This window comes from Pelophylax lessonae (assembly GCF_965119305.1).
Source record: "Pelophylax lessonae genome assembly, contig: HAP1_SCAFFOLD_640, whole genome shotgun sequence".
Classification (NCBI taxonomy): domain Eukaryota; kingdom Metazoa; phylum Chordata; class Amphibia; order Anura; family Ranidae; genus Pelophylax; species Pelophylax lessonae.
In genome coordinates, this window is record NW_028119705.1 from 18200 (window position 1) to 43780 (window position 25581).

Consider the following 25581-nt stretch of genomic DNA (forward strand, 5'->3'; position numbering starts at 1 on the left):
AGTGTAGCCACGCCTTCTTCCACCTCTTACACACGTGATGGTGAGGGCGCCCCCTTAGTAGTGCTTCCCCACTCACCAGAGCAATATGACTCCCAGCTTTTCAGCTACCAGAGTCACAAACATCCTTCACACTCTCCTCACCTCCGATGGCAAAGGAACTGGATCCTCCTCGCTCACTCCTGCAAGTCTGCTGCGCTTTCTGTCAGTCTCTCTCCTAGACTCGGCTTCCTCCTCCGACCGATGTTCCAGCGGAAGCTCCGCCTCTTCATACACACTCAGGGAGGAGAGAAAAGGGAAGGATATACAGTACATACACACACAGCACAAGACCGGGTTCACACTACCAGACGGTTCTCAGGGCTGCAGTTCCTCTGATCTCCACAAGGTGGTGATCTCACTTCTACCCAGACAGCAAGTCTCTATGGAATACAGACAGGAAGTCTCTATGGAATACAGACAGGAAGTGATGTTAGGTAAAGAGGACATTCCATAGAACGTAGAGGGAGACACTGCAGGAATTGGCGGCAGAGGAGGTAATAAGTAGATTAACCCCTTCAAGGGGATCAGTTGATGATTAAAGCGGTAGTATCCCGCTTTTTGACACTTTTGCCAATCATCGCGCCGGAGCCGTCTCTTCCGGCCAATTAGCGCGCTGGAGCCGCCGAACCCGGAAGAGACGACGAGGGATCATGGCAGCGCCCACAGCGATGTCCGGGGGTCCGTGTCGGGGCTTCGTTTTAAGGTAAGTTACACATAATGGGCTAATATGCGATGCATACTAGCTCATTATGCCTTTGTCTTGCAGGTTTTTTTTTTGTTTTTTGTTTTTTTTTATAGGGTTTACAACCGCTTTAATGTATCTTGCTTCCAAAGCGGACCACACATGGATGGAAATGTGACCGATCCCTGCTCAACCAGCTGAATTTCCATGTATCTATGGTCACCTCCCCTCCCCCTCATCTCCTTCATTATGTAAATCATGCTGAGATAATCTCCCATTGGCTGAGCAATATTCTCATTTGTCTCTGAGCTCCTTCTTGCTATTCCTCGTCCTGCCTGTTGTTTCCATGGATTGATTTTCTGTGTAGTGACCCCGGCTTCATCTCTTGGATGTGCTCCTCTGTTGCTTGTCCTGACCTTTATCCTGATTCCTGGGTCTCCTCCTCATCTCTCCTCCATATCCTCTTACACAGCTTTTCTCCACACCTGCAGTGACCCTGGGGGATGGAAACTTGGCACCAGCATGCAGCAAAATCCATCCCCACCATTAGGAGCTCTGGAGAAAATTGTCTGCTATTTACATTACATTCCTCCGCACGTCACCTGCTGAGATCATATGACCATCACATTGCCTCCACCTCCCTCCCTGATAGAATAGGGAAATACAAAGAAGATTCTAGAAGTCACCAGAGAGATCATCGAGGAGAGGTGAGCGGTGCTGGGAATTCTGGGACATTATCCAGTAACTGACAAGGGATGTGTCTGGATGGTGACTGTATCATTGTGTGTGTCAGGTTCCTATAAGGTGTCAGGATGTCACTGTCTATTTCTCCATGGAGGAGTGGGAGTATTTAGAAGGACACAAGGATCTCTACAAGGACGTCATGATGGAGAACCAGCCGCCCCTCACATCACCGGGTAAGAGGAGACTTTATTGTAAAGGAGAGAGCAGTACGGAGGCTCCACCTAGATCCCCCATCATCTGATAAACACATAGAAACAATGTATTCAGTCAGTGTGTGTGTTTCCTACAGATGGATCCAGTAATGGGAACCCACCAGAGAGATGTCCCCGTCCTCTGTATTCCCGGGATTCCACACAGGAAGATCACTCCATCCCTCACCATCACCAGGTAGATGAGGAACAATCACTGATAGTATCATTAGGATCTGTACATTATCTGCATTGTTACCATTGATGTCATTTTTATTCTATATTCAGAGTGGAAACCTGAGAGATTCTAAAGTTGAGGTTAAAGAAGAGATAAAAGAGGAGGGTGATGAGGATGGGGTGATGGAGGAGTCAGAGTTTCTAAAAGAACACAAAGATCTGTATCAGGACAGCATGGAGGAGTCATCCAGCTACAGAAACCCACCAGAGAGATGTCCCCGTCCTCTGTATTCCCGGGATTCCACACAGGAAGGTCACACCATCCCTCACCATCATCAGGTAGATGAGTGACAATTATTGGTAGTTCTGATTTATATACAGTATATTTGTTACAATGAATGTTTTATTATATATTCAGAGTGGAAACCTCGGGGATGATAATATTGATGTTAAAGAAGAGTATAAAGAGGAGGATGAGGAGTATGGAGTGATGGAGGAGTTTTCAGAAGGACACAAGGATATGATGGAGCCACCTAATACCAGGAACCCACCAGAGAGATGTCCCCGTCCTCTGTATTCCCGGGATTCCACACAGGAAGGTCACACCATCCCTCACTGTTACAAGGTTGGTGAGACAGAGATTATAAAACACAGACTCATGGAGACAATGTGTGGATTTTTATGTGATGTCACAATAATAAAGCTTATATTTTACAGATGATATTCTTTCATTTTCTTGATTTAGAGTGGAGATCCAATCGATATAGAATTTGAGGTTAAAGCAAAAGAAGAAGAGACGTATGTGAGGGATGATCAGCAGTGTATGGAGGAGGATGGAATAACGGGGACATTTATAGAGGAGGACACTCCTACAGAGATCAGCACAGGTGGGTCATTAACACTAAATACATTCCTCCACCCATACTGCTCACTGATTGGTCCAGAGTAGGGCGGGGACTGGGTGATATTAGCCTGTAATCCCCTGGTCACTTTCCTGAGCTGTGTTCCCCGTCCTGTATTCCTGTATTTCTCTCAGATAATCTTCCTTCTCTGTGCTGCAGACACAATTTATGTATCTAGACTGGATTTATGGAGATTCTGGGATTCGGCTGGTAAAAAAAATGTGCATGATATAGGCACCTAGGTTATGAGTTTTGGGTCTTCTGCCCAATGCCTGAGTCTAATGTCTTGTTCCAAACAAATGAGGAGGAGATACTGTACACCATATGAAAGATCCATCTCCATTCCTCAATATAACGTCATATTCCAAACAATAACATTGTCATCATTTCAATAACATTATTACTTAGTGATGTTTGGTTGGGTAAGGTTGTATCATTGATCCATGTCAGATCTCTTTTTCTTTTTTTTTCAATTCTCTTATTTTATATAAAAGACAACTTCCAGGCATAATAAACAGTAACATTCCTTATAGAACATATGCTGAGACAGTGCATTACAACATTGAAGACAATTAATTTATACATTTGAGATCTACATCGGTCGTAGAATAAGAGGTGTTCTACAATTCCTCTAATGGGAGGAGTTATGGAGGACTAGAAAGTACCCGGAGTTGTCCGTTCCAGTTTCACATAACGTATAGAAGAAGAAGGAAGCAGCGAATAAGTAGTGGAAAGAGAGAGGGAAGTAAAAGAAACCTAGAGAAAGGCAGCAGAGGATAAGTAGGTGGGATGAGGGGGGAAGGGATAAGGAGGTGTGGAGGGGGGGGGGGGTTGTAGGAAGGTTAGCATTGGTAAAGCTATGGCCCTACATCAGCAATACTTTCCACCAATATTTTAGAGCTCCCCCAAACTCAACATGAGGTCTCTTTAGTATTGCCCCCCTTAATTAAAGAGCAGCCTTCATCAGAGAGGACAAATATATTCCATTGATCCCAGGTTTTGGTATATCGTTCGTGTTGGGGACTTGTCGAGAGAACAAGGTTTTCCATTCTATTTATTTCTTTGAGCCACATGCCAACAGTCAGGGTCTGTGGGTTTTTCCATTTAAGAGGGATGCACATTTTAGCAGCATTTAGAAGGTGACAAATGACAGAATTTTTATAGGTCTGGGCCGGGATGTTAAAGGCATGGAGAAGGAAGAGAGCAGGGTCATTGGGGAGCGGTCAGTTTATAAACCTCTGAGACATTTCACGTACTGTCTTCCAGAACTCCGCTAGTTTAGGACACAACCAAAAAACATGTAGGAGTGTCCCCGGACCTTCCTGGCATCTCCAGCACTGATCAGTGAGTGTAGGGAAGAACCTGCTCAACCTTGACGGTGTGCGGTACCACCTTGTTTGGAGTTTGACGTTTTTTTGTTGTATTTACATGCAGATGGATGACGTAAATATAAATGGACTGATGTGATTTTGTTGGTCTGGATTAAAGTTACAGTCTAAATCCCGTTCCCTCTTAGCTAAGAATGGGGGTTGGTAAGTCCCCTGAGGTGTTATCAGTAATGCATAGGTCGTGGTGGATAATACCTGTGTTAGTATTCTGTCTTGAGAGCAATGTTCTTCGAAGGGTGTAAGTTGTGTGTTGCATTCACTGGGAGGTGGCAATGAGTTTAAGAAATTATGGAGTTGCCATGCCCTCCAGAAATCTAGACGGTAGGGTCCTGAGAAGTCCATGAGGTCTTTGAGTGCAGGCCAACTAGATGATGTTGAAAAATGGGAGGCTTGGAAATAGCCTGACTCCATCAAGGTCCTGAATGTTTTATCTTGGTAGCCCGGGGTAAACTGGGGATTCCCCAGTATGGGTGTCAGTGGCGAGTGCGTCGGGGAAAGTGAAAGTTGTGTGAATAATTTAGAGCAGGTTCTTATAATGTGACCTATGAGGGGATGGCGTCTTAAGGAGTCTGGTAGTGAATGGTGGCACGGTGGAGCTCTATGGAGGGGTATGTCGCATTGGGCCTGTTCTAGTCTGGGCCAAAGCTTCGCTTCACCATGACGACACCAGTCTGAGTCTCCCCAATTGTGTAGCCTGACAGTACTTGCATAAGTCCGGCACTGCCAGTCCACCTAGTCGTTTAGGAAGCAAGAGTAGTCTCCTACATAGCCTAGGTCGCTTATGTGCTCAGATAAAATCCACTAGTAGGGTGTCATCTTGTTTAAAGTAATGTGAAGGGATGAATATCGGAAGTGCTTGAAAGAGGTATAGGAACTTAGGGATTATGCAAATTTTAATAACGTTTCATCTTCCAAACCATGAATGGAGGCCAGAATTCAATTTATCTTATAGAATGTGGACTTTGTTTAGGAGGGGGAGAAAGTTGAGCGTGAAGATGGGTGAAAATTTGGGTGGTATGGGAGTGCCCAGGTATTTCAGCTCTGAGTTCGTCCATTTTAGCCTAAAATTCAATCACAGTTGGTGGAGGAGGGGGTTTGATAAGCCTACTCCCATAGCTTCAGATTTAGTAAAGTTGATATTTAGATTGGACAGAGTGCCATATGCCTCAAACTCGTAAAGAAGATTCGGTAGAGAAATTATGGGATTCATGAGGGAAAATAACGTGTCGTCTGGATACGCTGATATTTTCTGCTGGGTCACCCCAACAGTCATGCCTGAGATATCCTGGTGGAGGCGTATTCTACATAAAAAGGTTTCTAGTGATAATGCAAAGAGTAAGAGGTCTTGTCCCATTCCTAATTGTGAAGTAGTCCGATAAGATACCGTTCACCTTAACCTGAGCAGCAGGGGCAGAATAGATCTGGGAGATCCAGTTTAGCATGGTGTTGCCCTAAGTAGTAGGGGGCGGGGGTATAAAGAGAATGGAGATAAAATGAGGGGAGGCAAAGATGGTATGAGAGAGGAAGAAAGGAAAGTCAGGCAAGCAAAGAATATGAGAGAGTGAAAGAGAAGGGGGAGCAATCCCACAGAGAGAGGCCTCAATTTACTAAGAGATGGCAAAAAAATGCTAAGACGCTCACCAGCAAGGAGCCGGATGAATGAGCGCGTGCCTATGTGGGGTTGTGGTTGGAAAGAGCCAAGGGACGGGCCCCCGATTCCCCCCCCCCCCCGGCCCAGCAGCCTTCTTGAATAAATGAAAGGTATATAAGGTGTATCATTGCCCCCTAGAGGACTGCTGAATTTTCACACTTTAAGGATTCCCTTGGGTTACCCGTAGCAACTGCAGAAATCTTAACACTTTATGTTCTTGGCTCAGTCAATGATCAGTCTAGGGGTAGTTGTTTTTGTGGTTTTATCTTATATTGGGATGGGAGAAGGGATGAGTGGGATACTCCAACTGTTGAACTATTCATAATTCAGAGGACTTCTAGCTTGAGAATGCAGCAAGGCCACTACTTCATCCTGCCACTTGAATGAAGCGGAGGAAAGTGTTCCTTTTTGTGTTTCTCCTCAGGGTACTCCCCCAGTACCCCATTTCTCTGTACTAGCTGACACCCGTCCACTGACTATAAATTCCGGAGTTGTCCCCTTCCTGGGCAGACCCCTGGGCAAGATCCTCTGTACTCATGATACAGTTTTTCCAGATTCTCGCAGTGCCCCAACTCCTCCAGTCAGCTCTCCTGGACCTCTGTGTTCAGCCTCACACCACTGGCTCACCAGGCCTGTGACCATCACCCACTGCTGCAGAGGAGGAGGCAGCCGCCACCCTCCTTCTGGGACTTTGCTTCCCGCCAAAAGACCTCTACCTCATGTGCCCCTGGCTTTTTATACCCTGCCGCACAATTCACCAAGACAACCCCTCTGTGCCTATCCCTGGGGCTGTATCAAAAGCCTGTGTGTTATTGGCCAGGTTAAATGTGTAATAAGAAATGTAAAGACGAAATCAGGGCGGCTAAAATAGAACACGAGAGACATATAGCGGAAGAGAGTAAAAAGAACCCCAAAAAATTCTTTAAGTATATAAACAGTAAGAAAGCGAGGCCAGAACACATTGGCCCCATAAAAGACGATAAGGGAGTTTTGGCCACAGAGGACAGGGAAAAGGCGGTAGTGTTAAATAATTTCTTCTCTTCAGTTTTCACAAAAGAATCGGGGGGCTACACTAACCCAGCTTGTAAGGCCAAACTAAATAATACACCTCAGGAAATACCGCCATGGCTAACAGAAGATAGACTTAGAACTAAACATAAATAAATCACCGGGACCGGATGGCTTGCACCCGAGGGTTCTTAAAGAGCTCAGCCAGGTGATTGCCAGACCATTATTCTTGATCTTTAAGGATAGTTTACAGACGGTATGGTGCCAGCTGATTGGAAAAAAGCCAACGTGGTACCAATATTTAAAAAGGGGCCGAGATATATCCCTGGTAACTATAGGCCGGTCACTCTAACATCAGTAGTTTGCAAGATTTTGGAGGGGATGTTAAGGGACCACATACAAGACTTTAGTAATGAAAACGGCATTATTAGTAGTAATCAGCATGGATTCATGAAAAATCGTTCTTGCCAAACCAATCTATTAACCTTCTACGATGAAGTGAGCTGCCACCTAGATAAAGGTAAGCCTGTGGATGTGGTGTATCTGGACATTGCAAAGGCCTTTGACACCGTTCCCCACAAACGCTTACTGTACAAACTACGGAGTGTAGGTTTGGACCATAAGGTGAGTACCTGGATAGAGAACTGGCTCCAGGGGAGGTTGCAAAGGGTGGTGATTAATGGGGAGTACTCAGATTGGGCGGGTGTGAAAATCAGGGTCCCCCAAGGTTCTGTCCTGGGGCCAATCCTGTTTAATTTATTCATAAATGATCTAGAGGAGGGGATATCTAGTACAATCTCAGTATTTGCGGACGATGCTAAACTAAGCGTGCCAATATCTTCTATGCATTATGTGGAAACCTTACAAGCGGACCTGAACAAAATAACGGGGTGGGCAACTACATGGCAGATGAGGTTCAATGTTGAAAAATGTAAAGTAATGCACCTGGGTGCCAGAAACCAGAAAGCAAGCTACTCACTAGGGGAGAACCTCTGGGTGAGTCTAGGATGGAAAAGGACCTGGGGGTACATTACTCAACCCATACTGCTCACTGATTGGTCCAGAGTAGGGCAGGGACTGGGTGATGTCAGCCTGTAATCCCCTGGTCACTTTCCTGAGCTGTTTTCCCTGTCCTGTATTCCTGTATTTCTCTCGGATAATCTTCCTTCTCTGTGCTGCAGACACAATTTATGTCTCTAGACTGGATTTATGGAGATTCTGGCGTTCAGCTGGCAGCAAAATATTGATTTTTACCATAGACGCTGCTTGACCTAGACACCTGGGGTCTTCTGCCACATGCCTGGGTCTAGCAAGATCTCTGACAGAACAATTCTCCCAGGGTTCCTTGCTCTGTTATTTGCTGGCTGTGCCGGGTGGAGGGATATGTCTGTATAGTCTCACACCCAAGTCACTGAGTGCAGTCTCAGGAGATGGGGGGCAGCGGTGTGGGACCTCTGCAACTGATTACTGAACACAAATATTATGAGTCCTGACCCCTGCACTATATACTCTGTTATACATTACATACTCATGACCCCTGCACTATATACTCTATGTTGTACATTACATACTCCTGACCCCTGCACTATATACTCTATGTTGTACATTACATACTCCTGACTTCTGCTCTCTCCCCTCTACCCACTGCTATATATACACATAATATGGATTCTCTTTTGTTACGCCCATTTCCTACCAGCTGAACATTTTATATCTGATGATTTGATTTATAGGACAGACTTTTACATGGTGATAATAATGTGATAACATCCTCCAACTTTAGAACCTTAAACAGAAAGTGATAATGAGGGAGGAGTCAGTAACCCAATGATGGAGGTCTTCAGGATCAGTCCAGACTTCATCTTGGTTGTTCTCCCCCCATCCTCATTCTCTGACCTCTGGTGGGGCTCAGCCCCGCTGTTATTCATGACTAAATCATGGACTAAATAAGGAAGTTCGGGACTTCTTGTGTAGGGAAGATGGCAATGAGTGATAGAGGGGGAGGGGACACTCGTCCTATAATACCCTCATCACTGTCACTCCTATAAAAGACAGTTCTCGTTGTTTCCTCACTCTCTGACTAAGGTCCATGAATAAAGAAATTATCTGGTAGGAGATCAGAGGACCCATTTACTAGTTACCTTGAGGGTGGAATTGTAAGATCCTCAGAGACAAAGCTGCCTGATGTGGGCGGAGTCCTGGTTTAGGGGAACCAATCTGCTGATGTCTAGTAATAATCTTTTTATTTCTATTTTAGTAGATGGACGGGAGATGAGGAAAACCTCAGAGGATTGTCTCACTTTGTCTCCAGACTGTAAAGTAGAAGATGAGGACATCACACAGTATAGTCCAGGAGAAAACCCGGCTACCTCAAATGTCCATCCAGCACCACACAGTGTAGATGGACCATCGTATTCCTCTTATCCTGAGGAACCTCAGATTGTGGGGGACAGTGCCGTCCTTACAACAGATAAGAGGTTCTCCTGTACTGAGTGTGGGAAGTGTTTCCGTTTTAAATCCAAGCTTAATGTGCATAAAAGGTCTCACACTGGTGAGAAGCCTCATTCCTGTCCTGAGTGCGGGAAATGTTTTTCATGGAAGTCTGCTCTTTCCACGCATCAGAGATCTCACACTGGTGAGAAGCCGTATTCCTGTCCTGAGTGCGGGAAATGTTTTTCAGAGAAGTCCACTCTTTCCAGACATCAGAGATTGCACACTGGTGAGAAGCCGTATTCCTGTCCCGAGTGCGGGAAATGTTTTTCACGGAAGTCCGCTCTTTCCACACATCAGAGATCTCACACTGGTGAGAAGCCGTATTCCTGTCCAGAGTGCGGGAAATGTTTTTTAGAGAAGTCCGCTCTTTCCACACATCAGAGATTGCACACTGGTGAGAAGCTGTATTCCTGTCCTGAGTGCGGGAAATGTTTTTTACAGAAGTCCAATCTTTCCACACATCAGAGATCGCACACTGGTGAGAAGCCGTATTGCTGTCCTGAGTGCAGGAAATGTTTTTCAGAGAGGTCCACTCTTTTCAAGCATCAGAGATTGCACACTGGTGAGAAGCCGTATTCCTGTCCTGAGTGCGGGAAATGTTTTTCACGGAAGTCCACTCTCTCCACACATCGGAGATCTCACACTGGTGAGAAGCCGTATTCCTGTCCTGAGTGCGGGAAATGTTTTTTAGAGAAGTCCGCTCTTTCCACACATCAGAGATTGCACACTGGTGAGAAGCTGTATTCCTGTCCTGAGTGCGGGAAATGTTTTTCACTGAAGTCCCATCTTTCCTCACATCAGAGATCGCACACTGGTGAGAAGCCGTATTCCTGTCCTGAGTGCGGGAAATGTTTTCCCCAGAAGTCCAATCTTTCCAGACATCAGAGATCTCACACAGGGGAGAAGCCACATTCCTGTCCTGAGTGAGGGAATTGTTCCTCACTGAAGTCCTTTTTTCCCGTACATCAGGGGTCCCACACAACCCTCGAGGTGTATTAGTGCCTTGGGTGCGGGAAATGTCTTCTATATGAATGTTGGTGGACATGTGGGGTAGAAGCACACCCTGATATACACTTCAGATATACTCCATGGCTGATCTTCATCATGTAAGAAACACTTCATAAGGAGATCAGAGATCACCAAAGACATGAATGAAGTGTTGTCCCGTGTCGGCCATTGATATCAGTAGAAAAAAAAAATGGAGTCCTTACCTTTCATTGGCTGAATACATTTTGTGCGGGAAGATTTCACAAACATTTAGAGGTCTGGTTTTTTAAAAAAATGTGTGATTTCCTATAATCGTCAGCTCCATCTAGTGGCCATAATGTGTTATTCCGCTTTTTTTTAATTGAGGTATTTTGGGACAAATACTGGATTATGGCCACTAGATGAAGCTGAGGATTCTCTTCATAGGCCGCTATGGAGTGAATGTACAATCTGATCAATGTACTCACGTTGTCACTGGGGGTGTTGAAAATGATCTGCGCATCGCCATGCAGCCTTTTCCGATTCGGTTACAATGGGGAACCCAGAATAATCGCGGTTGTGCGTGACATCGTCCTGGCTCCTCCCCCCTCCCCCCTCCCCCCACAGAAGTGTCATTGCTGGATTAACATGCACCGTTGGCCTGGCTGCATCCGGCGCTGTTCCCCTCTCATTGGAGGGTGTTGCTTCAGGAGGCGGGCGATGCAGAACATCAATGTGCCGCCCCCACCCCCCCACGCTCTCCGCCCTTCCTCGGGATTTGTATCTCTGTCACCTCCCCCATGGGCGGGTGTAGTGCCGCTCGGCGCAAACATCATCATCACATCCCTGGGATGAGACTCAGTCTGCTTCAGGAAATGAGCTGCGAGGGGAGGGGGAGGGGTAAGAGACCAGCCTGCCATGTTTAATGTAAGTGAGGGGTGAGTGCATAGAAGTGGCCCATCCCCCATCTCTGCTGTACCTCCAGTCTGTGTACTGTGTGTGCTTATCACATTGGGGCCTAAGTGGCTGCCAAAAGACTCCCCAATGATTTGTTAAAGTGATACTAAAGGGTATTATTATTATTTTCTGTAAAATAAAGAAAGATATCATACTTACCTGCTGGCCATCTCCTGTACCATGTCTGTAATCTCTGACCGTCTCCTGTACTATGTCTGCAATCTCTGACCGTTTCCTGTACCATGTCCGCAATCTCTGACCGTCTCCTGTACCATGTCTGCAATCTCTGACCGTCTCCTGTACCATGTCTGCAGTCTCTGACCGTCTCCTGTACCATGTCTGCAGTCTCTGACCGTCTCCTGTACCATGTCTGCAGTCTCTGACCATCTCCTGTACTATGTCTGCAGTCTCTGACCGTCTCCTGTACTATGTCTGCAATCTCTGACCATCTCCTGTACCATGTCTGCAGTCTCTGACCATCTCCTGTACTATGTCTGCAGTCTCTGACTGTCTCCTGTATCATGTCTGCAGTCTCTGACCATCTCCTGTACTATGTTTCTAGTCTCTGACTGTCTCCTGTACCATGTCTGCAATCTCTGACCCTCTCCTGTACTATGTCTGCAATCTGTGATCGTCTCCTGTACTATGTCTGCAATCTTTGACCATCTCCTGTATCATGTCTGCAGTCTCCGACCGTCTCCTGTACCACGTCTGCAGTCTCTGCCCGTCTCCTGTACCATGTCTGCAATCTCTGACCATCACCTGTACTATGTCTACAGTCTCTGACCGTCTCCTGTATCATGTCTGCAGTCTCTGACTGTCTCCTGTATCATGTCTGCAGTCTCTGACCGTCTCCTGTACCATGTCTGCAATCTCTGACCGTCTCCTGTATCATGTCTGCTGTCTATATATTTTTTCCTTATATATATATATATATACAGTAAAACCTTGGATTGCGAGCATAATTCGTTCCGGAAGCATGCTTGTAATCCAAAGCACTCTTATATCAAAGTGAATTTCCCCATAGGAAATAATGGAAACTCAGATGATTCGTTCCACAACCATTTATTCATAAATCCTTCAATTTATAGTCCATATAAAAAGATTATAGCATTGCGATAGGTTATATAACCATAAAATGTCCATCCACAAATAGCCCCTTCCACAAGGGGATTGGAAGCAAAATCCAGCAGGAGATACAGAGTATCAAAGAGAAGAGAGGCGCCTCTAAGTGTAGCAATATGGTTCCATTTAATGAAGGTACAACATTTAGCAACTCACATGGTTGATGAATAAAACAGGCACATCTAAGTACGCAGGCATCCGGGCAAAGCTGTCCACATAGACCATCTTCTGCACCGCCGACTGCCAGTCTGTAATCCTGAACGGGAAGACCCCCCTGCAGTAAAGCGAGGGGCAGCATTGAAAGGATGACGTAGATGACGGTGCGGAGGATGGTCCTATGTGGACAGCTTTACCCCGGATGCCTGCATCCTTAGATGTGCCTGTTTAAATCATCAACCATGTGAGTTGCTAAATGTTGTACCTTCATTAAATTTAACCATATTGCTACACTTAGAGGCGCCTCTCTTCTCTTTTATACTCAGCTGGGACTTGAGGCTACTTGTATATCAAGACATCGCTTGTATATCAAGTCAAAATTTATTTGAAAATTTTGCTTGTCTTGCAAAGCGCTCTTAAACCAAGTTACTCTCAAACCAAGGTTTTACTGTATATATATGCATATACCCCCTATTTATATTTATACTTTACCTTTCTTTAGAATAATTGGTCACCATGTGCTTTTACACTTGTCGAAATTGTAGGTGTCCGGGTCTGCATCTGCTGGGTCCCCCCCCCCTTTTTTAAGACCGATTGGCTTATACCCGCCTCAGCCCTGGGTTAGACTCCTCCCCTCACTGTGCTCTCATTCCCTTATGGTCACAGGGCCTGCTTTGGTTTGTTACATGTAAGTAGTAGGATCTTATGTATACAATATTTCTAAGGGAGCAATTAGGTGTATTCTTTTTATTTTTTAAGATTTTTGTATTCTACTTCACTAAAATTAGCCTATATTTTTTTTATCAAGCTGCTGATGAGTGGATGAAAGTTCCACGAAACGCGTAGAGATATAGATGTGAAGACATTTGTATCTGGATACTAACCATGTATTATTAAGGAGATATATATATATATTATTAAGGAGATATATATATATCTCGTTTATCTATATACACGTTTATTATTGTATATTATTATAATATGAATTGTGTAAATACATGGCAAGATACCCTTTTTTTGATGCCAGTCCTCTACATTATATGTCTGTATTTCTATCTGGATTATGTGATGTTGTATTTGTTATATATCTGTGTCTATTATCAATCATGTAATGAATAAACATTTTTGAGACTTCACTTTATCTGGTCATTCAAGCAAGCAACCTACCTCATCTAAAGTCCCATGACCATTTTTCCTTCCTTTTGCATCTCCTGTACCATGTCTGCAGTCTCTGACCGTCTCCTGTACCATGTCTGCAGTCTCTGACCATCTCCTGTATCATGTCTGCAGTCTCTGACCATCTCCTGTATCATGTCTGCAGTCTCTGACCGTCTCCTGTATCATGTCTGCAGTCTCTGACCGTCTCCTGTATCATGTCTGCAGTCTCTGACCATCTCCTGTATCATGTCTGCAGTCTCTGACCGTCTCCTGTATCATGTCTGCAGTTTCTGACCATCTCCTGTATCATGTCTGCAGTCTCTGACCATCTCCTGTATCATGTCTGCAGTCTCTGACCATCTCCTGTATCATGTCTGCAGTCTCTGACCGTCTCCTGTACCATGTCTGCAGTCTCTGACCGTCTCCTGTATCATGTCTGCAGTCTCTGACCATCTCCTGTATCATGTCTGCAGTCTCTGACCATCTCCTGTATCATGTCTGCAGTCTCTGACTGTCTCCTGTATCATGTCTGCAGTCTCTGACCGTCTCCTGTATCATGTCTGCAGTCTCTGACCATCTCCTGTATCATGTCTGCAGTCTCTGACCGTCTCCTGTATCATGTCTGCAGTCTCTGACCGTCTCCTGTATCATGTTTGCAGTCTCTGACCGTCTCCTGTATCATGTCTGCAGTCTCTGACATTCTCTTGTATCATGACACGGTTTTGTCTCCGGATTGTAGGGACGGTGCTGATCGTGGGCTGGTGCTGAGGCAGAGGGGGCGTGCCGAAACCACTGGCATACCTATGGGGGGGCAGTCCTCCCCAGTGCCACACAATGGGGGGTGTCAGGCCGGCATCCCCCGCTGTGTCAGCTTTAATTTGAATCGCTGGGCTCCCGCTGTCACCCAAAGTCCCGCCTCCTGGTTTGGCTCCTACCTATGATAGACAGCACACGTCCCGGCATTGGACAAGTGTCCTGTCTATCAGACAGCCCACTTGTCCAATCCCAGGATGTGTGCTGTCTATCATAGTTAGGAGCCAAACCAGGAGGCGGGACCTGTGTGATGGCTGGAGCCCACGATTCAAATTAAAGCTGACGCAGCGGGCGATGCCAGCCTGTGTGATGATCCGGCAGGCTCTCCTGTTCCTGTCTTTTCTCTGATCCCCTGGACTGGTGAGGCTGCATTGCTGGGCACTAGTGAGACTGCACTGCTGGGCACTGGTGAGGCTGCATAGATCGGCACTGGTGATGCTGCATTTCCTGGCACTGGGGAGGCTGCATAGATCGGCACTGGTGGTGCTGCATTGCTTTGCACTGGTGTTTAGAGATTTCGCGAACATAAAATTTTCCGTTCGCGAACGCAAATTTCCGCAAACGTTCGCGAACGCCATAGACTTTAATAGGCAGGCGAATTTTAAAACCCACAGGGACTCTTTCTGGCCACAATAGTGATGGAAAAGTTATTTCAAGGGGACTAACACCTGGACTGTGGCATGCCGGAGGGGGAACCATGGCAAAACTCCCATGGAAAATTACGTAGTTGACGCAGAGTCTGGTTTTAATCCATAAAGGGCATAAATCACCGAACATTCCTAAATTGTTTGGAATAACGTGCTTTAAATCATCCAGTGTGTGTATACGATCAGGTATGATGTTGTATCGATCAGGTAGTGTAAGGGTTACGCCCGCTTCACAGTGACAGACCAAACTCCCCGTTTAACGCTCAGCAAACAGTCCATTTGCACAACTGCAAACTCCCCATTTGCAAAAGGTTGGATACCAAGCTAGCCTTGTCCTCACTGACATCATTGAAGGTCTCTTCCTCTACCCAGCCACGTACAACACCAAGGGTCCCTGAAAGGTGACAGCAAGCTCCCTGGGACGCTTGCTATGGTTGGTCTTCCACCTCTTCAAAGCCACCTTCCTCCTCTGACTTCTCTTCTTCAGACTCCTCTCTCTGCGTTGCCGCAGGTCCAGCAATCGACGATGACAAGGCTGCTTCTGGTGGCGATGGTGACCACAACTCTTCCTGTTCATGCTCATCTACAGCCTGATCCAGCCCTCTTCGCAGGGCACGCTCCAAAAAAAAACGCATATGGGATGAGGTCGATGATGTTGCCTTAAGTTTGACTGACCAGGTTTGTCACCTCCGCAAAAGGACGCATGAGCCTACAGCCATTGTGCATGAGCATTCAGTAAAGAGGCCAAAAAATACCCAGATCCGCAGAGGCTGTCCTCTTTTTCTAAATTAAAAGAAATCTGTTCTTACCAGTTTTAATCTCTGTTTTGTCCCCTATCAGGGGCCGGTTTATGGAATAGATTTTAGGAACCGGGAGATGGAAAAAGATGGTTGGTTGGTCCTCTTACTTCCAATTTAGGGCACTGCGCATGCGCTGTGCAATGTACTGTGCCACCCTATATGAGTGGTGTGCACACAGTACAGTCTGTGGGCCTGTGGCCTATCACACATGGGCAGGCAACTGCAATATATATATATATATATATATATATATATATATATACAGTGGGGATCGAAAGTTTGGGCACCCCAGGTAAAAATTTGTATTAATGTGCATAAAGAAGCCAAGGAAAGATGGAAAAAATCTCCAAAAGGCATCAAATTACAGATTAGACATTCTTATAATATGTCAACAAAAGTTAGATTTTATTTCCATCATTGACACTTTCAAAATTACAGAAAACAAAAAAATGGTGTCTGCAAGGCTGAAACCTGCCAGTGTCATGGATTGTTCTCAATCATCGTCTGGGAAGACCAGGTGATGTCAATCTCAAAGTTTTTAAATGCCCAGACTCATCTGACCTTGCCCCAACAATCAGCACCATGGGATCTTCTAAGCAGTTGTCTAGAAAACTGAAACTGAAAATAGTTGACGCCCACAAAGCTGGAGAAGGCTATAAGAAGATAGAAAAGCGTTTTCAGATGTCAGTATCCTCTGTTTGGAATGTAATTAAGAAATGGCAGTCATCAGGAACAGTGGAAGTTAAAGCAAGATCTGGAAGACCAAGAAAAATATCAGACAGAACAGCTTGATTGATTGTGAGAAAAACAATTCAAAACCCATTAGCAAATGGATAGGGTAATGGGACTTTTAAGGTGCTAATAATTGTTCAATGATGGAGAAAAAAATCATTTTTTGTATAAAAATAATCAAAACATAATTTTATTAAAGACAGTGATACAAACATGAATACTTTTAAAACATATAAAAACAAGGAGAAAGCACTTGATTATGTCTGCTCAACATGTTTCACCATCTTGTAATGGCTTCTTCAGGAGACTGACGAACATCTTTCACAAGTGAACATTCTATATGTAATAAGAAACATTGTGAAAATATCAAAAATCACATATATACAATATCTATATCCAATGACAACAATCACTGAGTATGGTAGTCATGGTAGAATCCATGAAATTTACAAGCCAAAAGGGAGGCATACCTCGAAAGAAACTGAACTTTAGCCTATATATGGAGGAAGCTGTAGATGGATAATGCCCTTGGGTAGAAGGAGAGATAGAGTCGCCCGCTAAGCATGCGTCACCATAGAGGAGGAACGAGCCAAGCCACAAGAAAATGATGATACTGATAAACAAAGGATTTATTTTAATAAATTCATATAGGACAATGCTGAGAACGAGCTAAAATGCCACATATCAAGGAAATAATTATAATTACCCTTCAATTCAGAATTGTGAATTAGAGGGATAGCATTAAATGCCCAAAGGACCCTTTTTACCTTGTCTTTAGCTAGCTTTAACAAGCCAAGTGTGTATAGTGTGGTCAAGATAGGGTTAAACTCCTGAGAGGAAATTCATCCAAAGGCACCAGGTCCCAGGCAAAGAATCCTGCAGATGAATGCATATTTTCAATAGGCTAGCTTATTCTTAGTGCTGAGCACAAGAGACAAAGAATAACAACAGCAATAAGGCAAGCCAAGGAGCTCTCACATAAGAGGGTTCCCATACTTCGATCAGCTCAAAAGCTATGGCAAAGTCCAGATGAAAGAAATATACTTGTAAGCATCAATTACCTTTCTACAGTCTCCCTCCTATGTCGCCAAACAGTCCAGACTGACTGTTTGCAGGTTGCTGGCATTTTATGCACCTCCTCCACTCCGGCGGTGTCTGACATCACCGCTGGAGTGAGAGCTGAAATCAATCAGCTGCCTCTGCTGGCCCCTACGGACAAGGCGCGACGCCATTGGATGGCGGCGTCCTGTGGTCCACCTAGACCCGGAAGTAGAGCCGCAACTAAGGGGCAATGCTTCCGGTATGGCGGGTTCCATATTAACTAAGGGAAACGAAGCATTATGTAAGAGAAAAATTACCATTGCCCGACAAACACAGAGGTAGAAGAAACCTTCTAAGTTTGCCCAAAATGGATTAAAGAAGTATCCAGAAGTCCCCATATAATATTAAAGGCAGACTATTGAATCAAAGAAGGCAATTTTGAAGAAAGATAAGTCCCAAAAAAGGGACTGTATTGCGGGATTAAATTCAAATCCCAAATTGTCACTCTATCTGTGGATGAACCACAATTTCCGAGGAACATGTTTTACCAAAAATGATAATTTAACGATATATTGATGAAGAATCAGAAATGTATTAGTTGTATATGTTAAATAATCAAGGGAAAGAAATGTTCACCCCTGTTATTTATTCTATTGAATCCAGAAGGGGGCATCTCAAGCTGTCTGTCAATAAAAATAGGGTCAGTTTAAATGGGCAGCAAATTAAAGACGGTACCAACTATCGGGACCAGGGACAACTGATCCGGGCAGAAGGTACCGTGGGTGCTCATATGGGGTCGCAATTGCAGCAGAAAAAACTCAAAAAATCCCCGATCACCAGTGGGGCCGGCACACACCTCCTCCATCATGGGCAAAGTATGAAAATATACAGTTCAAGAAACTTGTTTCACTGTTCAGAAAATGGAAAATTGTTATCAAATACTTACCGTAATTTTCCTTTCCTGATGGACTCCATGGCAGCTTACGTGTGGGTTAGTCCCGCCTCCTCCTATCTCATAGGACCCTACTCCCATAAATTTTTACTCCGTGCCAGAATCCATGTTCCATAAATAGCCTACTCCAGCAGATGGGAGGGGACTCCAGCTGCCATGGAGTCCATCAGGAAAGGAAAATTACGGTAAGTATTTGATAACAATGTTTTCCTGACAGACTCCATGGCAGCTTACGTGATGGAAATAACTAGCTAAACACACAAGGGTGGGAAACTGCTGGCCAAAAGAAATTTAATTTGCACCATCAACAGACCGTACTTGCAAACCAAAGTTAACAGAAGACAATGAAGCTGGCTCAATACAATAATGAGTCATGAAAGTGTTAATGGAAGACCATGATGCCGCCTTGCATATTACTTCAGGGGCCACATGACAAGAAGCCGCCCAGGACGTGGACACCCCTCTTGTCGAATGCGCGGTCACCGCTTCTGGAGGAGCCAAGCCCTTAGCCTTATATGCCCATTGGATGGTCTGAACAATCCTTTCCTCTATGGATCTTGAAGAGGCCCGCAAGCCCTTGTTCTTTCCTTGGAGGAGAACAAATAGATAAACTGAATGCCTGAAGGAAGCTGTTGCATCCAGGTACAGTCTCAGAATTGCACCCACATCTAATGGATGTGTATCCGGATCATCTGACGATTTGAATGTTGGAAGGACAATCTCCTGGTTCTCATGGAAAACAGAGACCACCTTGGGGTGTGATCCCAACATGGGGATAAGAACCACACGATCTGGTAAGAAGGTCAGGAATGGTTCTTTGCAACCCAGAGAACTAATCTCGGAGACTCTTTTAGCCGAGGTGACGGCAACCAAGAAGGCCGATATCAGAGACAGATCTTTAATGGAGAGTTGCTCCGTGTGACTTCTTCTGACGTCGTCTGCTTCAAGCTCACCCTCAGAGTAGTCAGATGAGGAGTGACTGTGCTGGGAAGGCCCAGGGATATGAATATTTTCACCAGCCGGAGTACTCGCCATCCTGGGGGAGGAAGTTCCAGCACAAGCAGGATCCAAGGTTTTTAAGGACTCCTTAACTACTCGTCTGACCAGCGACTCCATCTGCTGGTTGCTGTCTTCCCTTTCGTTTGCAGCATGTGAAAAACAGGGCTCACAGAGCGACTTTTCATCAGGCACCTGTGCCCCACATCCCCAGCAGGATCTTTTGTCAGAGTGGTGGTTTCCTGTAGTAGCTCCAGACTCTTCACCATGTCGCCTAGAGGACGACCGATGGTGCCGCGTTTGCGACCTGGGAGGATCTTTATCTTCACGGGCGTCTTTCAGACCTAGAAGGACTTTAGGAAAGAAAATAAAGACTCAACAGAACAGCAGAAAAAAAAAACCCAAACATTACAGGTAGAGGAATAAAACCAATCTTACCTGTAATGTAAGGGCTGGCCACCAGGGGGCGGTGAGCCATCCATCTCACTTTAGGAAACTGCAAGAGATCATGAATGAGTGACATGCAGAAAGCAGTCAGGAAGCCTATTCAGCATAATCACAGCCATCTCTCACCTTTAAAAGATTCCTGCAGAGCACGGGGAAGCCACTGGAAACACTGCTGAACAAACCCACAAACAGCTGAAACTGACAGCTATTTGAATTTGCTGCTGGAATGATGTCACCGCCCCCCTCCCCCCACCTGTGCAAACCAAGCCTCGATTCAGATCGAGCCTGGAAGGCACCAGGAAGCAGTGGAGCGGAGGGGAAGGACGTGGTTTGGAACGCCATGCATCCCACAGCCAAACCCAACCCCAGGGAGAGATAAGTAACAAACAACAGGAGAATATACACAAACAAACTGCTGCCATAGAATGTAAAGCAGGGTACATCACCACTTCCACGACCAGACCTTGGACCATACGGACACCACAGCTACACACATGATGGGGCATATTAATGGGCCTCCCGCTAATAGCTGGGACGATTGGCCAAATGTCGCTTTGCCTGCCATTGGCCAGGTTTGTAAGCTCTTCTGACAACTGACTCCACGCCCGTGTCCTACCCCACTAATAGCTAGGGCGTGCTGGACATGAAGGGGACACCACTCGATCCAACGTGCAGACCGCCAGGCCTGAATCGGGAATCTTCATGAGGTAAGATTTGACCATAATCCTTTCAGGAGAAGGACAAAAAAGGAACACGGCCTCTGGCACGGAGTAAAAATTTATGGGAGTAGGGTCCTATGAGGTAGGAGGAGGCGGGACTAACCCACACGTAAGCTGCCATGGAGTCTGTCAGGAAAATAGTAGTTATCTTAACCCCTATTAATAAATAAATGTTCTTTTTTTGTACTTTTTGTGGAAATTGTATATTCTCCTTTTCTAAGTAATTGTTGCACTGAACAGCAAAACAAGTTTCTTGAAGTGTATATTTTCATACTTTGCCCATGATGGAGGAGGTGTGTGTCGGCCCCACTTGTGATCGGGGATTTTTTGAGTTTTTTCTGCTGCAATTGCGACCCCATATGAGCACCCACGGTACCTTCTGCCCGGATCCGTTGTCCCAGGTCCCGATAGTTGGTGCTGTCTTTAATTTGCTGCCCATTTAAACTGATCCTATTTTTTTTGACAGACAGCTTGAGATGCCCCCTTCTGGATTCAATAGAATAAATAACAGGAGTAAAAAAAAAAAAATTTCTTTCCCTTGATTATTTAACATATACAACTAATACATTTTTGATTCTTCATCAATATATCGTTAAATTATAATTTTTGGTAAAACATGTTCCTCGGAAATTGTGGTTCATCCACAGATAGAGCGACAATTTGGGATTTGAATTTAATCCCGCAATACAGTCCCTTTTTGGGGACTTTATCTTTCTTAAAAATTGCCTTCTTTGATTCAATAGTCTGCCTTTAATATTATATGGGGACTTCTGGATACTTTTTTAATCCATTTTGGGAAAACTTAGAAGGTTTCTTCTACCTCTGTGTTTGTCGGGCAATGGTCATTTTTCTCTTACATAATGCTTCGTTTCCTTAGTTAATATGGAACCTGCCGTACCGGAAGCATTGCCCCTTAGTTGCGGCTCTACTTCCGGGTCTAGGCGGACCACGTGACGCCGCCATCCAATGGCGTCACGCCTTGTCCGTAGGGGCCAGCTGAGGCAGCTGATTGATTTCGGCTCTCACTCCGGCGGCGTCTGACGTCGGAGTGGAGGAGGTGCATAAAATGCCAGCAACCTGCAAACAGTCAGTCTGGACTGTTTGGCGACATAGGAGGGAGACTGTAGAAAGGTAATTGATGCTTACAAGTATATTTCTTTCATCTGGACTTTGCCATAGCTTTTGAGCTGATCGAAGTATGGGAACCCTCTTATGTGAGAGCTCCTTGGCTTGCCTTATTGCTGTTGTTATTCTTTGTCTCTTGTGCTCAGCACTAAGAATAAGCTAGCCTATTGAAAATATGCATTCATCTGCAGGATTCTTTGCCTGGGACCTGGTGCCTTTGGAGGAATTTCCTCTCAGGAGTTTAACCCTATCTTGACCACACTATATGCACCATCTCTTGTTTAAGATAGCTAAAGACAAGGTAAAAAGGGTGTTGTAAACACTTTTTTAATAAGCATAGCACTAGTAATTGGTATGAGAATCTTCCTATGTGAGATCCCTATGGCTTTCTTTACTGTTCTTTTTGTCCAGTATTAAGATTAAGATAGTCTATTAACAATATGCATTCATCCGCAGGATTCATTACCTGAGATTTGGTGCCTTTGGATGAGTGCCTTCTCAGGAGTTTAACTCCATCTTGACCACATTATACATACCTGGCCTGTCATAGCTAGCTAAAGACAAGGTAAAAAGGGTTATGCAAATATATAATTTTTTTTCAGCAGAGCACTATGAATTGCTTGCTAAATATTTTTCCTTTCTATTTCTACTTTAAATACAGTTGAATCTCATTGAGCTGATCTCCAGTCCAATTGGGATGATATCCAGGAAATCATAAACCATTTGCAATTCCTTTGGGCATTTAATGCTATCCCTCTAATTCACAATTCTGAATTGAAGGGTAATTATAATTATTTCCTTGATATGTGGCATTTTAGCTCGTTCTAAGCATTGTCCTATATGAATTTATTAAAATAAATCCTTTGTTTATCAGTATCATCATTTTCTTGTGGCTTGTCTCGTTCCTCCTCTATGGTGACACATGCTTAGCGGGCGACTCTATCTCTCCTTCTACCCAAGGGCATTATCCATCTACAGCTTCCTCCATATATGGGCTAAAGTTCAGTTTCTTTCGAGGTATGCCTCCCTTTTGGCTTGTGTAAATTTCATGGACCCTACCATGACTACCATACTCAGTGATTGTTGTCATTGGATATAGATATTGTATATATGTGATTTTTGATATTTTCACAATGTTTCTTATTACATATAGAATGTTCACTTGTGAAAGATGTTCATAGTTACATAGTTACTGAGGTTGAAAAAAGACATCAGTCCATCCAGTTCAATTTATGATGTGTGCGTGTGTGTGTGTTTGCTGTTAACCGTACATTGTATACCCCTGTATGTTGTGGTCTCTAAGGTGCCCATCTAATAGTTTTTTGAAACTATCAATGCTTCCTGCTGATACGACTGCTTGTGGAAGAGAATTCCACATCCTTACCGCTCTTACAGTGAAGAACCGCTTACGCATTTTAAGGTTAAACCGCCTTTCCTCTAGTTTTAGTGAGTGGCCACGTGTCTTATTGTTCGTCAGCCTCCTGAAGAAGCCATTACAAGATGGTGAAACATGTTGAGCAGACATAATCAAGTGCTTTCTCCTTGCTTTTATATGTTTTAAAAGTATTCATGTTTGTATCACTGTCTTTAATAAAATTATGTTTTGATTATTTTTATATAAAAAATGATTTTTTCTCCATCATTGAACAAATATTAGCACCTTAAAAGTCCCATTACCCTATCCATTTGCTCTTGAATATTATTCAGGGATGTGGTGCTTGTGTTAAAATTCACTCTCCAGCAATATAATCTTTACAATTCAAAACCCATGTTTGACTGCACGATCCCTCCAGAAAGATCTGGCAGACACTGGAGTTGTGGTACACTATTCCACTATAAAGAGATACTTGTACAAATACGGTCTTCATGGAAGAGTCATCAGAAGAAAACCTCTTCTACCTCCTCACCACAAAAATCAGCGTTTGAACTTTGCAAATGAACATATAGACAAGCCTGATGCATTTTGGAAACAACTTCTGTGGACCGATTGTAACGTTCATGCGTTTTTGTTAGTGGATGGATTTACAGCTGCAGAATTATTACACTCAGTAGCCTTGTAGAGATTCTGTTGAACAAACATATCCAACTCTCAGGACTTCATCACCGTGCACAGCCTGTTTATGCAATATACATACAGCCAATATGATGTTACTGGAGTAATAGAATATGAGAGAGTATATAGATGAGAGACAGGCTATGATATGGTGAGCACTTAGTAATAGTATCTAGGAGAGTGATAGGTGATGGTAGTATGCAGATGATAGGAATAGCTTAGATAGACATAGTCCTTGTATATGCAGATGACAGGAATAGCTTAGATAGAGATAGTCCTTTTATATGCAGATGACAGAAATAGCTTAGATAGAGATAGTCTTTGTATATGCAACAGATGATAGTGGAAGTATAGGTTTAGTAAGGAATCCCCTGTGGGGTACTTATCACTAGATAGTTTAGCAGTAGCAAAGTCCAGTAGTAAGGAGTGATCCGGTAGCGAGATACGGGATCCGTAGCGAGGTTCCGGTTCAATACAGGCAAAAGGTAAAGCTGGAAGCTCCGGCAGCATAAGACAAGGTAAGGTGAACATCAAGGCATATAAGCATCAAAGCACATCTAGGCACACAGCAGGTTGAACGAACACATGTGAGTGAAAGCTGGTGATTTAAATAGCTGTTCAGTCCGGCGCCTCATGATGATGTCAGCACTCTTAAAGGGAAACACACCTATATGTGCTTCATCTATCTAGGTAGATGCAACGCACCCGGAAATTATGTGATAGGAGGCACTGAGAGTGCCAGAACCTTACAGTACCCCCCCCCCCCCAAAAGGCCGGCTCCGGAAGGCCTCAAAGGCTGGTTGTCGATGTGAGAATTGGATAAGACTGTTTGCCGATGTGAAATCGGGAAGAAAAAAAAAAAACGGTTGCCGATATGAGAATCGGATAAGACTGGTTGCCGATACGAGAATCGGATAAGACTGGTTGCCGATACGAGAATCGGATAAGACTGGTTGCCGATACGAGAATCGGATAAGACTGGTTGCCGATATGAGAATCGGATAAGACTGGTTGCCGATACGAGAATCGGAAAAAAAAAACTGGTTGCCGATATGAGAATCGGATAAGACTGGTTGCCGATACGAGAATCGGATAAGACTGGTTGCCGATGTGAAAACCTGAAAAAAACTGGTTGCCGATGCGAGAATCGGATAAGATTGGTTGCCGATATGAGAATCGGGAAAAACCAAACTGGTTGCCGATATGAGAATCGGAAAAAAAAAAACTGGTTGCCGATGTGAGAATCGGATCACTTGTTGCCGATATGAGAATCGGATCAGGTTGGTAACCGATGTGAGAATCGGATCACTTGTTGCCGATACGAGAATCGGATCAGGTTGGTAACCGATGTGAGAATCGGATCACTTGTTGCCGATATGAGAATCGGATCAGGTTGGTAACCGATGTGAGAATCGGATCACTTGTTGCCGATATGAGAATCGGATCAGGTTGGTAACCGATCTGAGAATCGGATTACTTGTTGCCGATATGAAAATCGGATCAGGTTGGTAACCGATCTGAGAATCGGATCACTTGTTGCCGATATGAGAATCGGATCAGGTTGGTAACCGATGCGAGAATCGGATCACTTGTTGCCGATACGAGAATCGGATCAGGTTGGT

At 44.5% G+C, this 25581-nt stretch overlaps 1 protein-coding gene and 1 pseudogene across 2 annotated transcripts in view; both read left to right on the plus strand.

Moving 5' to 3' along the window:
- Positions 1-510: 510 nt before the first annotated feature.
- The window catches only part of LOC309544025, a 44257-nt pseudogene continuing 19186 nt past the window's right edge, over positions 511-25581 (plus strand). Inside the window, exons 1-8 of the transcript XR_014226109.1 lie at positions 511-533; positions 1374-1428; positions 1515-1638; positions 1755-1852; positions 1942-2169; positions 2249-2455; positions 2576-2717; positions 9037-9330. The product of XR_014226109.1 is annotated as an uncharacterized misc_RNA (transcript). The remainder of the gene's footprint in view (positions 534-1373; positions 1429-1514; positions 1639-1754; positions 1853-1941; positions 2170-2248; positions 2456-2575; positions 2718-9036; positions 9331-25581) is intronic.
- The window catches only part of LOC309544024 (uncharacterized protein), a gene marked incomplete at both ends in the record, with an annotated part of 34267 nt that continues 18309 nt past the window's right edge, over positions 9624-25581 (plus strand). Inside the window, one exon of the mRNA XM_082276419.1 lies at positions 9624-10184. Within this exon, the coding sequence (XP_082132545.1) occupies positions 9624-10184 (561 nt within the window). The remainder of the gene's footprint in view (positions 10185-25581) is intronic.